Here is a 15,309-nt window from a genome sequence, read left to right on the forward strand (position 1 = left end):
TCAAGTTACACCATCTTGTATAAGACTGAGCTGTGATACTTATCACCCCAAGACTTGATGTATTGCTGATACTCTGTGTCTAAGGCACCGACTATTTGCTGGATGATTTTCCCTCAAACAGGAGAAATGTGGGAGCATCATTCCCCTAAATTTGCTTTTTTCCTTGTCATTTTTACTTATTCCTTTCCTTCCTGTCTCTTTTTTTTCCCCTCTAGTTTGCTTTTTCTTCTACCTGTCCTTTCTAATCTTTTGCAATTACTATGTTTGTTGCATATAACACAGGTACCACACATAAATGCAACTAGTTTTATGCAACAAGGATCAACATTGTTCTTATGATAGATAAAATCCACAAATATTTTCTAAAATCAATTCAGTTGCTTAGTTTGCATTAAAGGTGCAAATTTTTGTCAACAGATGATTCATTTGTATTACAGTAGTTTCTTACAGTGTTTAGTGAGGGATCAGGGATCCTCTTTCTCTGGGTTGTACTTACACATGCTGTCGGAGAACCACTGCTCTGATTTGGTCTGGGTGAATTGCTTCATGCCTTTATTTCAGTGCCCAGAGCATCACTGTTTATTTTCACATTCGCATTCCAGGGTGGGGAAAACATTTAATTTCAAATGCAAACTAGTTTCTGTAAGAAGTGTTTCTGTTACTTCTTTTGTGTAGCCAGTCTGAAAGTCCTTCAGTGGTTAAGGTTGCTGTGAAGTCTCTCTTAAGAACATGTTCTTTGAGGAATTTGGGTACTTTCCAGGAACTAAGAAAGCATTTAAATTGAATCTTAATCTCTGTATTAATGAGTCTTCTCTGTATTAATGCCTGGAGATCCCTGGGAGCATTATAAACCTTGGCAAAATTGCTGCGGCCTCAAGTTTTATTTAGCACTGATGGTTTTAGGGATATTCATATTATTGATAAAAAGTAATGATTTGGGGGCATAAATACAGCTACTTTTAGTTGAGTGGATTATATTGAGTAAAGTACCATCAGCCTGTCTGTATTAGGCCCTAGGGAAATCTGATTGCTTTAACCATTTGTCTGTCCTAGGTAGACCTCTCTGAGATGCCTAGCTCTGGCTTAATATCACCAGGTCAGGTCCCCAAACTAGACAGTGTAAATGTCTTTATGACCTTAAATGTCAGGGATTCTGCCAGGCTGATTCACCAACAAGTGAAGCTGAACTCATTTTTCTGTACAAAGGCACCACTGCAGTTCTGGAGCTTGGGCTCCATTCTGCAGCAGGCACAGAGGAAATCAAAACAAGTTTATGGCCTTGCAGTGCCTTTACATGGTTCTTGCCTTCAGCACTTTGTTTTCTGAAGTCTTCCCTAGCTGGAGCTCCCGTCATCTATTTCAGACTGTCAGGTACAGAGCATACTTGTAAGGAACAGGATTGTGAGGCAGAGCCTACCATTGCAGCTCCAGGTTTAAAAATCTCCTTGTCATGACAGGATCAGTGGGGAGGGTCTAGTGCATCTGTTTCATCACAGACCAAGCAGAGAGGATCTGCTCTCATGGTCATCTGAGCAGTTCCATGGTGGTAGCTTCTTCCCCCAGGTGCACTACTATCATATTTCTATTTTGTGATCCAAGCTGCCATGCAATAGAGAGCATGAAAACTGTAAGAGGATCATCATAGACCACAACACTTTTTGCAGCATTAACATTGCTGGTGAAATAGCAAAATAAATTAATAATAGATAATGTGTGCAGCAAGTCTGCCAGTAAACTCCTGCAAGGGAAGGTAAGCCCATTAAATAATTGTACCACCATCTGAATAGATGTTACACTTTGAGTATATTTGGTAAAAAGTGGCCTTTTCTTTCAGGATGTTCTCTCATGTCATGCACCCATCCAAGGTTAGAGTTCAGCTTCTCTTTTCTGCTTCCTCAGCCACTAACTTGCTAATATTTGAGTAGTAAATACTTCTGCTGGAGCCTGGGCTTGTTGATGTGAAGACCTCAAACCTTTTCCATGTGTGACTTTCTCTGGGGTTCAGCTTCACTTGGTGTTGTCCAGGAGATGCAGCTCATCTTGAAGCAAGCATTCCCTCAGCTACAGATGTGCTGACAGCACAGTGTGTTCCAGGGGGTCAGAGGACTGTCATGGGGGACATTTCTCAGCTTTTCCCTTCTTCTGAGAAGACCTGAGAACCTTCCTTCTGCCTTCCTTCTGACATTTGAGGGTAAACTCTTTGGTCCCATGCAAAGAATCCAGCCCTTACTCTTTTAAAGTCAGTGAGCAGCAAAATGTGCATGTATCCCTGCCTGCAAAAGCCTCATTGCTGGCTCTCACCTTCTATACACCATTTTACTTTTCCTTCCCTTCAAGAAAATGCATGGATAAAAGCTTTTGTCATTTCTGAAGGGAACCTCTGAAATTCTCTAGTAAGTGGTGTTTTGGTCTTACAAATATTGTTTGTTTACGCGTAGTACTTATTTAGGATGCACTAATTGCTTTCAGTAAATGAGGAACCTTTCAGCAGTCCTCAAGCCCATCTGATTCCAGTGTCTGGAATTACAGGGGAAGCTTTACCTTTGAATCACCCAGAGGTAGCAAAAAAGGCTTTGTGACTGACTAAGCTTTGGCTAGAATAGGCTGTTGCAAGACTGGACTTTATGGCTGAGCCACACTGAACCAGGTCTTCAAAAATACAACTCAGTTCCTGAGTTAGCTGTTGTTTCTACAGCATCCTGGGTTAGCTGTAGAAATATGCCATATTTTCTGTCTCAGTTGTTTATTTTATTTATTATTCCTGGGCAGACACAGTCTTTTGAATGAGTTATGTATAACACTTTGCCTGATGGGATCACGATCTTGCTTACATGCTTTGGATGGATATGATAAATAAAAATGGTGGTAATAACTAGCTAATTTCTGCCAACAAATAAGTACTTAGGTGGCTGGCTATTAGGCATTTTGCAGCTGCTCTGTTTCAGCTGTCAGTGTCAGGGCTCACTTATGAAAACTTACACCTAAATATTAATTATAGTCAGTGATGAGAAAGCATGGTTATAATCCTCATATGAGAAAACCCAAAGAACAGGGTTGGGAAGCAACAGTAATTAGCTCATTGCCAGTGGAACTAACTGTTAAGGAAGCTTCCCTGTCTGACCACCCCGGAGCCACTGTCAGTCACACTCCCACACCACCCCAGACTTTCACTGCTCGGACTGAAGCCCCTTCACATCGGACAGCTCCAGTGACCCCATGGGTGCCCCACTTGACTCACTGCACACCCCACACTCACAGTCAGACAAGTTTTCCTCACTGGCTCAGCCCTGGGTTTCCCATAGCAGAACCTCAGATGTCTAGATCCTTTAAGCGATTTAATCGTGACACAGTAACACAAAAACAGCTTGAGCTGGGTGCCTCCTTCCTTAGTGCTATCCAGCACTAAGGATTGTTTTCATGGAAATAGGTAGTAAAATCATCAGCATTAGTTTAATGGGTTTGTAGTTGTTTTGATTTTCTCCTACGAGAGAGTTGCTTCTCTGCAGCTTGTTGGGTTTTTTACTGAAAATAATTATGTTCAGTGGGAAATGACATTCTTGGAATGCAAGGTAAGTTCTGATTTTAAAAAAGGTAGCGAGTCAGGTTGGAGGAGAAATTAAGCTACATGGTTTTATTCATCAGTTGGTAACTGCCAAGCAGTATGAATAAAAAATGAACAAATAGAATTTCAGTGTACAATCAGTTTTATGATCTAATTTCTATAGAATATTCTCCACACAGGAGCTGATTTAGTTGTTCTTATTTTCTGTGGATGCATTACTGCACACAAAGCGCCTGTTGCTATTTTTACCCTAAAATACATGCACACTTTTTCTCTACATCTTAAAACAATGCATCTCTCAGATGCAGCTATTGATCCAGCTACCAATGCAAGAAAGAAATACAGAAATGCCTTTGTGGTTTAGGAGGTGAAGTTTGTGATTTCATCAGCATGTACATGCATGCATATTCTTCACCCTTTGCCTTAAGCTGCACTGCATGTTCTTGTTGTGGAAGTGAGAAGCTGAACACAAAGGTCTGATAATGAAACCTATCACCTCCACTTCTGGCAATAGAAGTTTTATGAAGGATTATGTATTCAAAAAGACCGTTTGTGGCATCTCCTGGTTTGAGCTTTGTCAGCCTCACAGTCCTGCCGCCCTGCTTCCTACTGCTTCATCCCACTATAGGCAAGAACTTGTAGTGTTTTGTTTTACTCTACTTATTGTTGTTTAGTTTGTCTTGCCCTTATTTGTAATTATAGTAATTGTCCCTATTAAGGTCCCACAGACCTTTTTTTTTTCCAAGTTCTTTTTCTCAGCATCCCAAGATAAACCCAGTTTTCAGACGTAATGTTTGTTCCATAAGAACTTCTTAAAGAAAAAAGCTTTATCACTACATTACATTTTGACCCTAGAAATAGGAACAATCAGTAGCATAAACTTTATCCTTTATAAAAGAAGCACATTAAAATATGATTGCTAAATCATGCTGGAGGATTTTAAAAATATTTGAAAATGTGCTTATTTGTTTAATGAGTCTTATTTTGTCACTGTAGTTACAAGTGTGCATGGTGTGCATTTCTCTTGCACAAAGCTGTGTACCATTTTGATGAGATGGTTGGTAGCCTGCAAACCCAAAAGAAACATTGCAATTAGTTATTCCTGCAAAGGAATCATTGCAAATTAGTCTACAAAGGAACTGTTTGTAGGTGGTCAAAAGCGGGGTCAAGATGTGTTGGAGAATTTTTTGTGAAATTGTTCATGCAGACCTTTTGGGACTTTTGTTGGCAGGAGGTCGCTGAGAACAGTTAGTCTGCTCACACTAACTCAGCTCCATTGGTCAATGGAGCTGATCAGTGGCACCACTGGCAGCTGAGAGCCCTTGTGAGGTTTTGCATTTCTGCCATAAGGCCCATCTCCATGACTGAGGAGAGATTACAACATCTACTGCTTGATACTCCTGGAGTGGGAATTTGTTTGAAAGAAGTCAAGAATGAGGTGTGGAATTTGCTATATGTCCACTAGATTTGAGATGTCTGTTGGTCTACTGTACAGTAAGTGCTGAGGTTCTGCCTTGTAGTAACACTGGTAGTATGGAAATCTGTAAGGTCTCGTCTGCCTCAGTAGTGGGTTGATGGGCTTCTCTTCTGCATCTTGTTTGCTTGTTGTAAAAGAACATCTGGCAGCCAGTACAAGCAGAGAAAATCTCCCTAGAAGCTATTTTTTAAGGAAAAAGTCTTGACTTGGGATATATGGAGACAAGTCTGTCATGCCAAATCAGGAATGAACATTAGAGGCTGAGAGATAAAAGAAATTTGGAGTAAATCACCTGACATTCACAGGCCCAAGTTGTACCTGTATCTGTTGCTTGTGAGCTCCTGTATTTTTTGTTTTTCTTATTATATATATACAGATATAAAAGGAAAAAAAAGGAAAAGTAACAAAGAAATTATCCTCAGCCACAGGAGAAAATCATTAATGTCATACAAATGTGCCTGATCAGCTACTCCAAGCTGATCCAATTCTGTAGTTGTGTGTGGTCAACTAATCTAGAATTTCAGTTTTTCTGGAACACAGAAAAAGAGGTTTCAGGGACTTTTTAGTGGGGTGTGTGTTAACACCACTGAACCTGTCAGATGATTTGGATCTTTTATAGAATATTCCTTCTGCTTACCCTGCAGCATTAAAAGTTTCAAGTGTTGATTTTGAAGGATGAGATCTGTATTAAATTGAAGTTGGAATATATCTGTCTTACTCTGCCAAAACTCAGACCTGGAACATACTGTGAAACAGGCACACAACATGTGGGAGACTGAAAAGTTATTCATGCAGGAAATTTCAAAGCACTGTGGGATTCAATTCTTCAATGTAACTCACTCATTCTGTAACCACAGTTTCACTATACTTTGGGGTTTTTTACATGTAAACTTTCAGCAATGAGAATGAACAATTGCCAAAGCTATAGGAACTGTCAGTAGCTCTGGGGCTAAACTGAGGGACAATGTAGGTGTGAGAGTTTTATTTACTGTGTGTCTCAACTTTTTCCTATTTGAAAATTCACTTGGTCTTGTGGAAGACATAATGTATCTGATGAGATGCAGCCATGGTGTGTTGGATTTCTCCAGCATCTCTAGGATGCAGCTTTATGCCAAGGGTGGGATCTGGAGTAGGGTGGGAAAAAAAAAATCAAGGACAGGTCTTGTTCCACAGGTACACCCTTTGGCAACTCCTACTCCTTTCAGATTTTGGGAGCTGAGTTAAAGCAACAGATCTTCCACTGTTAAAATGCTAGCAGTAATTAAGTTGACAAGCAGTTTTAATGATCAAAAGGAAATTAACACAAAATTACGTTATCCTTTCCACACATATATATTCGTGTGTTAGGGAATTGCTGTTCCTGACTCCATCAACGTTGATCAAGCCCATTATTCTGCTCTAGGTTTTTTTGACAGCAACTAAAACTGAGAGCACTTGAAATTAAAGCTACATTTCATCTCTATTAACTCTAACAGAAGTAACATCTGGGTTGCCGTAGACACAATTATCACTAGTTACAGAAGCGTGTGTATCAGCACTCCATTTCACTAACAAATACCTCTCTCCTGTTGGTCTCATAAAGCACTTTTTGTTTAAATGAAGTATAATCTGACATGGCAAATAAAGTGCTTGCAAGTAGCATAGCACCTGGTATATTATTGCAGTTGCTACAGTGAGTTCAATGAGGCAATGAGAAGCAACAATGACAAGTGAAAAAGTCAGGAATGGCCCAGAGATGTGTCTCATTGGGTTTGGGTTCTTCCGCTGTTGTTATCTCCTCTATCCAGAGGCCATCCTCACCTGCCAGCACTGGAGGGGGAGATCCCCGTCCTACTGAAGGCACAGGGAGGTGGGCACTGGTGTTAGTGCAACAAGGACTTTTATGCAGTGTCTATGGTTGAAGCACTGGTCACAGATGTGTCCATGGCAGAGCTCAGGTACTCTTGTCAGGACCACCAGTGTGGTCTCTGACTCTAGTCCTGGAAAAAAGACAAACTGCCTTGAAGTTTGTGATTTTGACTGCCATAGCGAGGTAGTCTCCTGTCCTTGTTTTCAGGCTTTTGCTTTAGAGAAAGTGCTGGCCAAAAGCACACGACTCCTTGATAATCGCCATTTGCTTTGGTAGGCCCACAAAAGCTGCAGCAGCTGTTTCTCCCCTTGGCATAGCAAAGCTGAGAAGGCAGAGTCAAGGGCTGGACAAAGTGTGAAGCCTTGAATGTTCTCCCTGATTTATTGACCCTTTGCGCAGCACCAGGCAGTTGCATTTCCTCACTGTCACCCATTTTTCTGTCAGGAAAGTGTGCAGCAGAGTTCCACAGGTTAAAAAAAACAATATACCAGACCTTTACCCCTTTCCAAACTTGAAACTTAAAACACAAGCAACCAACCAACAAAATAAATACCACAACCCTGGAATAAAATAGTGAAATCTGTTTGTTGGGAGAAATATTGCCAGGGGCATCAGCACTGCAGCCCATTTTGAAAACAGCTGCTTATTCATAGTTAGGTTACCTAAAAAATATGGGACAACAGAGACATGCTACTGCAAAGGCCTTTGGCAGCCATAACTTTTTGTTCATACAGAAATTCTTCATTTGCATGTAAAAGGGGGATATGAAAACAGAATTTCATAGACACAACTTTTATTTAAGAAGACCTTTGGTAAATGCATGCTTTCTGTTCAGCCTATGTTTGAGCATATGAGTTAAAAATTGCCTAACAAACTGTCTTTTTGCTTAGTTTTTGAAGTCTCTAACATGTCTCTATGCTTAAGAACCCTTACTGTTGAAAAGCTGCACAGTTAGGTGGCACAGAATCACAGAATATTCTGAGTTGGAAGGGACCCATAAGTATCACTGAGTCTAACTCTTAAGTGCGTGACCCATACGGGGATTAAACCCACAACCATGGTGTTATTAGCACCATACTCTGACCAATGGAGCTAATCTTCAGAAGACAGAATGTGACCAGATTATTAGGTGCTATGTTTCTGTGGTATTTCAGCCTAAAAGTGAGCTTCTGGCAGCAAAAGATGGGACATGATGCTTGTTATCTTGCACCTTGGGCCGTGGTTCACACTGGCACAAGGGAGCATAAGAAGCTGAAGGCAACCTGTGTGTCATGGCAATGTAAGGTGCCAGACAGAGGAGATGCAAGCCAACAGTTTTTGGCATATTGCTACTTGAATTTGAAAGGGCAGATACAAAACCAACAAAGACTGCAATACTGCAAAGGAAGTTGGGTCTTCACGTTCGTATGACATTTGTTCAACTGTGAAAGGGCACTGCAGGGACAACAAGAACGTAGTGTCAGTGTTGCTTGCAGAGTTGGGGGCTGTGTCATAGATTTGATTAAGTACAAGCAACACATGCATACAATCAGTTTTACAATTTGAAATACAGCTATTTGAGAACACAATGAAACTATTATGTAAGCTTCCTATTAGAACATATGTTACTGATTTAAAAAACATTCAGACTTTAAACGTTTTTGTTTCAGATGTCAGAATTATCTGTACAACCAAACCATTGTGTGCTGACATTGACCATATTGTCATTATCACAGTGCGGCTTGATATATTCCACTTGATTTCTGTAGATCAGAGACTGGATTCTTTTTTTCCTTTATTTTGTAAGGTTGTAGTTTGGATACTCTTTTACAGTCTAAATCTCTCTGATTACCAGTGTGTTCCTTTTCAGACCAACCTTTAAAAAAATAAAATCCACATCAATGGCTATTTTAGATGTATTGCTTCTGAAGATTTATTCGACAGATGCACACATGCTTTGAGACACTGTTTGCAAGTTCAGTGGATTAGTGCTTTATTTCTAGGTGAATGATTCAAAACCAATTTCCAGAAGAAACTGTGGTTTTCAAGGTGATGAATGTGTTCAGGGTTGTGCTGTTGTGTTTACTGGGTAGCCTGGGCTCAGTGGAGCTATTCAAGATTTATTGTGGTGAAACCAAGAGCAGGATTTGGCTCTTCGGGTCTGGTCTTCATCCAGTAAAATTTTGGCTGGAGAAAATCAATCCCTGAAGAACAGAGATGTTGGATTAATGGAAGAACACATTATTTCTCAAACTTGTTATTAGGTGTTGTAAGCCAAACTGTTCATTGCCCCTCTGCTCTCTCCCTAGTCTGAGGGAGTGATGACAAGATGGGAGCATCAGATTTTGTGGGAAAAATCCTAAATGGTTGTGCACAAATGGGGAGGGTGTTGCCAAGACCCATACAGAAATGCAGAGCTGTCTGATGAGTTCCCATTCCTGCAGCAGTATCTGGAGATAGTTGGAACCCAAGTTTCAAATCCTTCAGTTTATTAATATTATTTTCTCCAAATCAATTATAAATGCAAATTTGTGGGTTAAAGGTTAAAGTCTATGTTGATTCCTTGGCGCTTTTGGATATTAAAAACATGATCTAGTATTCAGTGCATGTTCTGCAGGCAATCATGTAGGAGTGTGTGTGGAGTAGCATGTGTGGAGTGTGCTCTGGTTTGGCAGCTTCAGGAGCTGTAATTCTCTGTTTATCACAACCACACATATGACATACACATTCCCACCCCATGCTCCATCTCTCTGCCTCAAACCTGACTTGAATAAACCATAGCAGAGGTGAGCAGGATATATAATGGCTTTGCTTATTAATTCTTTCCCCTTCTTGTAAACTTCCCATCTTCCATGTCACTTGGTACAGGACATTTGTTCACTGGAATTGGATTACCTAATGTGTATATTAATGGGAGCTATGTTTCCTCTACAGCATCCTCTAGTTCCTTCTGTATGTTCTTTGTTGTTTGCACATCACTGGAGCACTCCTGTGCTGTGTCATATGACCCATTACCACCAGCTTTGTACAATATTTCATATTTTTTCTCTCAGCTATCAAACTTTCCAGTCATGCTCTCTACCCTGTTTTTGGAATAGATGCTGTAATTTTCTATACATTTATATCATGCCTAATACAGGAGAGCCCTGGTCTCTGATGTGTCTCATTAATTTCAGTCTCAACCAATGATTATTTGGGGGGGGCTGTTTTGTTACACAATGTGTATAATTATAGGGGATTTTCTCTCTTTACTGCATTGATAAATTGTTATTAAGAGTTTATTATTATATTCAAATAGTTTACCCTAGTAGGTCATTATTAGAGTGCAGATTCCCATTCATTCAATTTCTTGTTAAAAGGTCATGAGATGCATCTCCCCAGTTTGGGTTGATCTCACCCTCTGCACTTAAAATAAATGAAAACATGCCTGTGTGTACAGTTGCACTCCCATGGTGGTCACGCGTGCTCACACAACTCTTCACTTTGCTCTTAACGCCTCCAAGGTGGATGTGCCAGCAGTAGAGTTGGTCCCAGAGGAGACACTCCCATCTCTTGGAAGCTCTTAAGTTATCTTCTCACCAGCCAAAATATTTCAGAAGAATTTTCAGAAATGCAGGTGCACGCGGTTGTCAGGAGCAGCTTGCTTTATGTGGCCATTTCACCTTACAGCAGCCCTGCTCTCGAGGGCAATTATCTCTCTAGTAATTAACAAGGGAATTTTCTCTGATACTGCAGTGTGAGTCATGCAGCTTCCAAAAGATTAGTTTGTTAGTTACTGAATAAAATATTTGCAGATGTACTTATATGTGATAACATCTCTGACTGGGGATGACTCATTACGGATGCAGGAATAAAGATCTGCAGGGCCAAAATATGACTGCACGATCCAGAATTTTAGGCTCCTTTAGCAGCTCCATGACCCCAGTGTCAGCGAGAGGAATTTAGTTCTGCAGTCAGGCCTGGACAAAGGAAAAGGTCCTTTTGCCTCTTCTCACAATGTTAGCAAGGAAGGAGAGAAAGCAGTCATTTGCTCTTCATAAGAGCTGGAATGCCGCTCTTGAGGGGCAGGGGAGAAGATACCTTGGCTTGCTAACTCCATTTCCTTAAATAGAGAGCAAAATTAGGCCAAACAATACCAAAAATTGCAAGAAAATTCATGCTTTCTTAGTATTTTGTTTCATAACTTAAAGATGAGCTTTGAGACAGCCAACTTCAGCCTCACAAGAAACACTTCACATAAGCTTCCATGTTTTTTTCTTTTCTGCAGTATCTGTTTATGCATTTTTATAATAACAAAGGCTCTGCTATCAAACACTGGGTTGCATTGCAAACATGCAGCAGTTCTTCCTTTTGCAATTACCCAGAATATGGGATATACAACCTAATTCCTTTGTCTGGAATACAGATACTAATCTTTGATACTAAACTTTAATTAGTATCAGCCTTAAATGTGCTACTCCTGGCTTGCACCAGTTAGCTGTAGGAGAGTCAGGCTGCAACTCATGAATGAAACTGGAATGGGTTTGAGACTATACACTTGGCAGCATAAATTGTTAAGAGTAAGGTAAGTAGGTTTTCGAAGTCATTTCAGTTAGTGTCTTCTTCTGGTGGTGTCCACAGCAGGAGAATGCTTAAAGACTTGTTAGCTTATAATTCATAGCTAATTTGTGCTCTGTGTGATGTAGCAGAGAGTGGGAGTAGGGACTGGCCCCATTTGTGACCACTGGGTTTAGCCATAGTTGGCACTGGAACTGAAAACTGTGACACACAGAGGCAAATATGATTTAACTCTGGAAGTCTTTGAGTTCTGAGTCAAAGCAGGGGACTCCTACAAATACATGAAGGTTTTAGGACTAGAGGGGGATAACTGTTTGTTCTTTGGGGCCTTGTGTAAAAACTGAGTGGGAATTAATTCTTTACTCTGCTTTGGCATTCTTTTTATTGACAGAGAAACATTAGGAACAAACATATTACTGCAATCTCCTTCTGTGGCAAAAAACCTTCAGTTAGAAAATTCAAGGCAAAGAAAATATGAAAATAAAATCCACTAACCATGTCTTACCATACCATATGTCAAGTAATCAGGTTAGGATTGTCTTCAGTTTTGCTGGCCTAATAAACAAGGATCTATCAAAAGCATTGTTTCAATGACACAAAAATGAGAGTCATTACCTCCTTTTATGTATTTTCAGTGGTTTACAGAAAAGAAAATTCTGCACCAAAATTAGCCTGAAATTTGAAAATCTCCTCAGTGCTTGAAGTGGGTCATGAAATGAGCAATGTAATCCCTTCATATTATTCTTAATGCCATATTTGTGTTTATGGATGTGTTGTCCTTGCTTGATGGTAGGTTCTGTTTGTGTAATTTAATTTCTTTCTTATTATAAGCATGCAGCTTGCAAATCTAATAATAAATTTTCTGTAAATATTACTTTGGGAGGCATCTGTTCCTTAAGGAAGCCTTAGAATTCCTTTTTGTTTTATTTATAAAATATACACAATGTAAACAGTCCCTGGAAGATCTTATGCGAGGCCAGGGATGTGATGAGATACAGGGACATTACGATCCTTCGGGTCAGGCAAATATGAATTAGGACTTGGAAAGAAATTTTTTTAGGGGTTTATCTGGTCACAGAAACAGTGACACCGTGGCAAGTGTTCCCTGTTGCCATATAGCTAAGGGATAAGTTAAAGTTTGCAGAAGGAATCATATAATTTATACATGAAAGGAGTTTCTGTGCATGGGGGCCTTTCTTCATCCTTGTGTCAGTATAGGCAAGCTGCCTGGATGCACAGAATTCAGTGGAGAAATTGTGGTTTATGTCAGTTGGGAATTTTTTCCTGTAAGGAGGAGTAGCCTTAGACAGAAACAGATGTGTTGTATGACTGAGATTTTTCTTTTTTGCCTTGTTCTGGCCATTAATTAAGCTGCACTGTTTGCACTTCAAAAATTATAAAATGTTGCATAAACACATTGTATGGTGTATCCATTGTGAGCTTACTTAAATTGGCAGTGTTCAAGAAAGGGATAATTAGAGGCACCCAATGCCTGCGGCCCCTGCAGTGATAGAGGATGAATGAAGTGAGATAGATCTGAATGATGTCCATGGACATATCAGTCCCTAGAAGGCAGAGGGATGAAAATCCCCAGTTTTGGTACATCACAGGAGAGAGGCATCTGGGGATATTTTTCCATGCATCCATCCTCCATTCAGCCTTATGCAGTCTCCTTTCTCCTGACATGGCCCTTCCCAAGTATTCAGGTAGTGGAGAAACAACAAAAGCCACAGACAAATATACATCTATCTCCACTGGTTAAAGCACTCCTTCCTGACCTCTTGAACTGGTTGAGTGCACAGTATCCCTGAAGCAGGCAGTTTACCTTCAAGTTTTCTTCTGCAGAACTGTATCAAAGCTGTGTGATGTTCTCAGAGAGCAATGCAAAGCTGCTCTTGTTCTTTGTCATCTATAAAGAGAAGACATGAGTATATGAACTGTTACCTTTATTCCAAGATCAGAAGGGACCCCACGGCATATATCTTCTTAAATTTTCCCTAGAAAATTTAATGGATATTATAGGAATGGATATTATAAAATATAGTTAACCCACAATTCTGAAGTCCAAGAATCTCCATCTAAGAACTATTTGACTGTTTGGATGTGGACCTAAGCAACTAGTCCCCCCTTGAGCATGGGTGTTGGAGAAGATGACCTCTCGGGGTCCCTTCCAACCTCAGCCATTGCTGTGGTTCTGTGAACTCCATGCTAACTTCTACTTCCTCTGATAAACTGTCCTCATATTTTGTTCCCTGCTGTTTAGTTCAGATAGCCTGATATCATGACTACAGTAGAGAATTCTGGGCTTTTAGTTGGTTTGGGATTTGATAAAGTGTTATATTTTGTTTATGTTAGAATAGGGGCTTTATGCAACTTAATGTTACTAAACATGGAAGCTGATTAAGGCCCCAGTTTGATTTGCCACCTTTTTTGCATTATCTTTGTATTGTGCACCATTGCAATGTAGTGGGCTATTACATATACATGGAATTAAGCATGTGGTTTTCTGGGTTAGGGCCAGAAAGTTTAGATTTCATGTAAATGATCCCTTATTTATATTTTGCTACGTCTACAGAGTGGGAAAATAGGATGGAAAGGATTATAATTTTCTGCTAATTCGAAATGTTATTTGGCAAGAATGCTATTCCTTTCAATTGCAAAATCAGAAGAAAGGTAACTCCGTAAAAGGATAAAGTGAGATGACTCTGCAGTCAGCTCAGATATGTTCATATGTGTTCTGTGTGTAGATCAAAGGATGCCAACGTAAGAAAACCTCACTTAATCTTTAGCAACTGCCAGTGATTTATGGCAGAATTACCATAACATAGTGCTTGGAATAATCTTAATCAAACTGAACTAGGGTGACATGTTGTCATGTCTTAGACAAAGATGTCTAAGAGAGAGAGGAGTAGAGGGGTATAATTTTATTCCCTGCTTTTGAAGGTGAACATTTTTAATGACATTTCTTGTAAACAGTGTGAGATTTGAAGTATGTAGCAGTGGTCTAGTCTTAGTAAAAAGAAAGGAAGTCTTGACTTTCTTCATCCATTCAAATAGAGCTTGATGTATTTTTATTTTTTTTATCAGGGATCTTGGAACTTCATTGTCCCACCTCTATGTCCTGTGGATGGCTTGCTGTGGGCTCTCAGATTTAGATGGGATCTCTTCCTGCAGCTCTCTAAAAGTAAGTATACACGTGTCCTGCCAAATGACAATCTCAGAACTATCTTCAGTTGATACTCTTTGCTTCTAGTGTTTGTTCTCACCCTTTGTTTTCGTAAAGGGCTTTGGTCTGATGCTTTGAATTGCATGTTTAAAAGATGCTACAATATAGCTTTTTTAAAATGAGGTGTAGCAGTCTGGTTTGATCCTGAATACGCATAAAACATAGTGTTTGTTGCCATATTAGCCCCAGTTGTTTAGGGTGACAACAGCCACGCTTGAAAAATGTTCACTTCCTTGCTAATTTCATCCTGTAAAATCTTGTATTTCAAGTATTAGAAAACAGTTTGCAAAGCTTGAGTGTTACTTGTGCAAGCCTGTGGTTTACATATTTATTCTCTTCTGCTGAGGAACTCTACATAGCCTATAACAATATCTCTGAGCTGAGCCAGCTGACCTGGCTAGATCACCTCGAGGTTTTGGACCTGGAAGGGAACAATATTGAGGACATCGACCAGATGCAGTACTTGAGACTTTGTTGCAAGCTAAGCCACCTGACAGTGGAGGGCAACCTTATTTGCCTGAAGCCAAATGCAGAATCTGCAGAGGTGAGGACTTGGTTTGCACATATTGTGTTAATTTTTTGTCAGTGCTTTTTAACTTTGAGTTGGAAATGAAAAACATTTCTGCATCTTTTTATTGTATCATTCTAAGTAATGGCAT

General features: G+C 39.9%; 1 protein-coding gene across 11 annotated transcripts in view; it reads left to right on the top strand.

The window, feature by feature from the left end:
• Positions 1-15,309, top strand: part of LRRC56 (leucine rich repeat containing 56) — a 79,988-nt gene that overhangs the window by 49,272 nt on the left and 15,407 nt on the right. For all 11 annotated transcript variants that reach the window (XM_029963330.1, XM_018082036.2, XM_018082035.2 and 8 more), the window contains 2 exons: positions 14,512-14,608; positions 14,997-15,194. In XM_029963330.1, the coding sequence (XP_029819190.1) occupies positions 14,512-14,608; positions 14,997-15,194 (295 nt within the window). The remainder of the gene's footprint in view (positions 1-14,511; positions 14,609-14,996; positions 15,195-15,309) is intronic.

The sequence above is a fragment of the Manacus vitellinus genome, unplaced genomic scaffold, assembly GCF_001715985.3.
Source record: "Manacus vitellinus isolate BGI_N305 unplaced genomic scaffold, ASM171598v3 scaffold_59_pilon, whole genome shotgun sequence".
NCBI classification, from domain to species: Eukaryota; Metazoa; Chordata; class Aves; order Passeriformes; family Pipridae; genus Manacus; species Manacus vitellinus.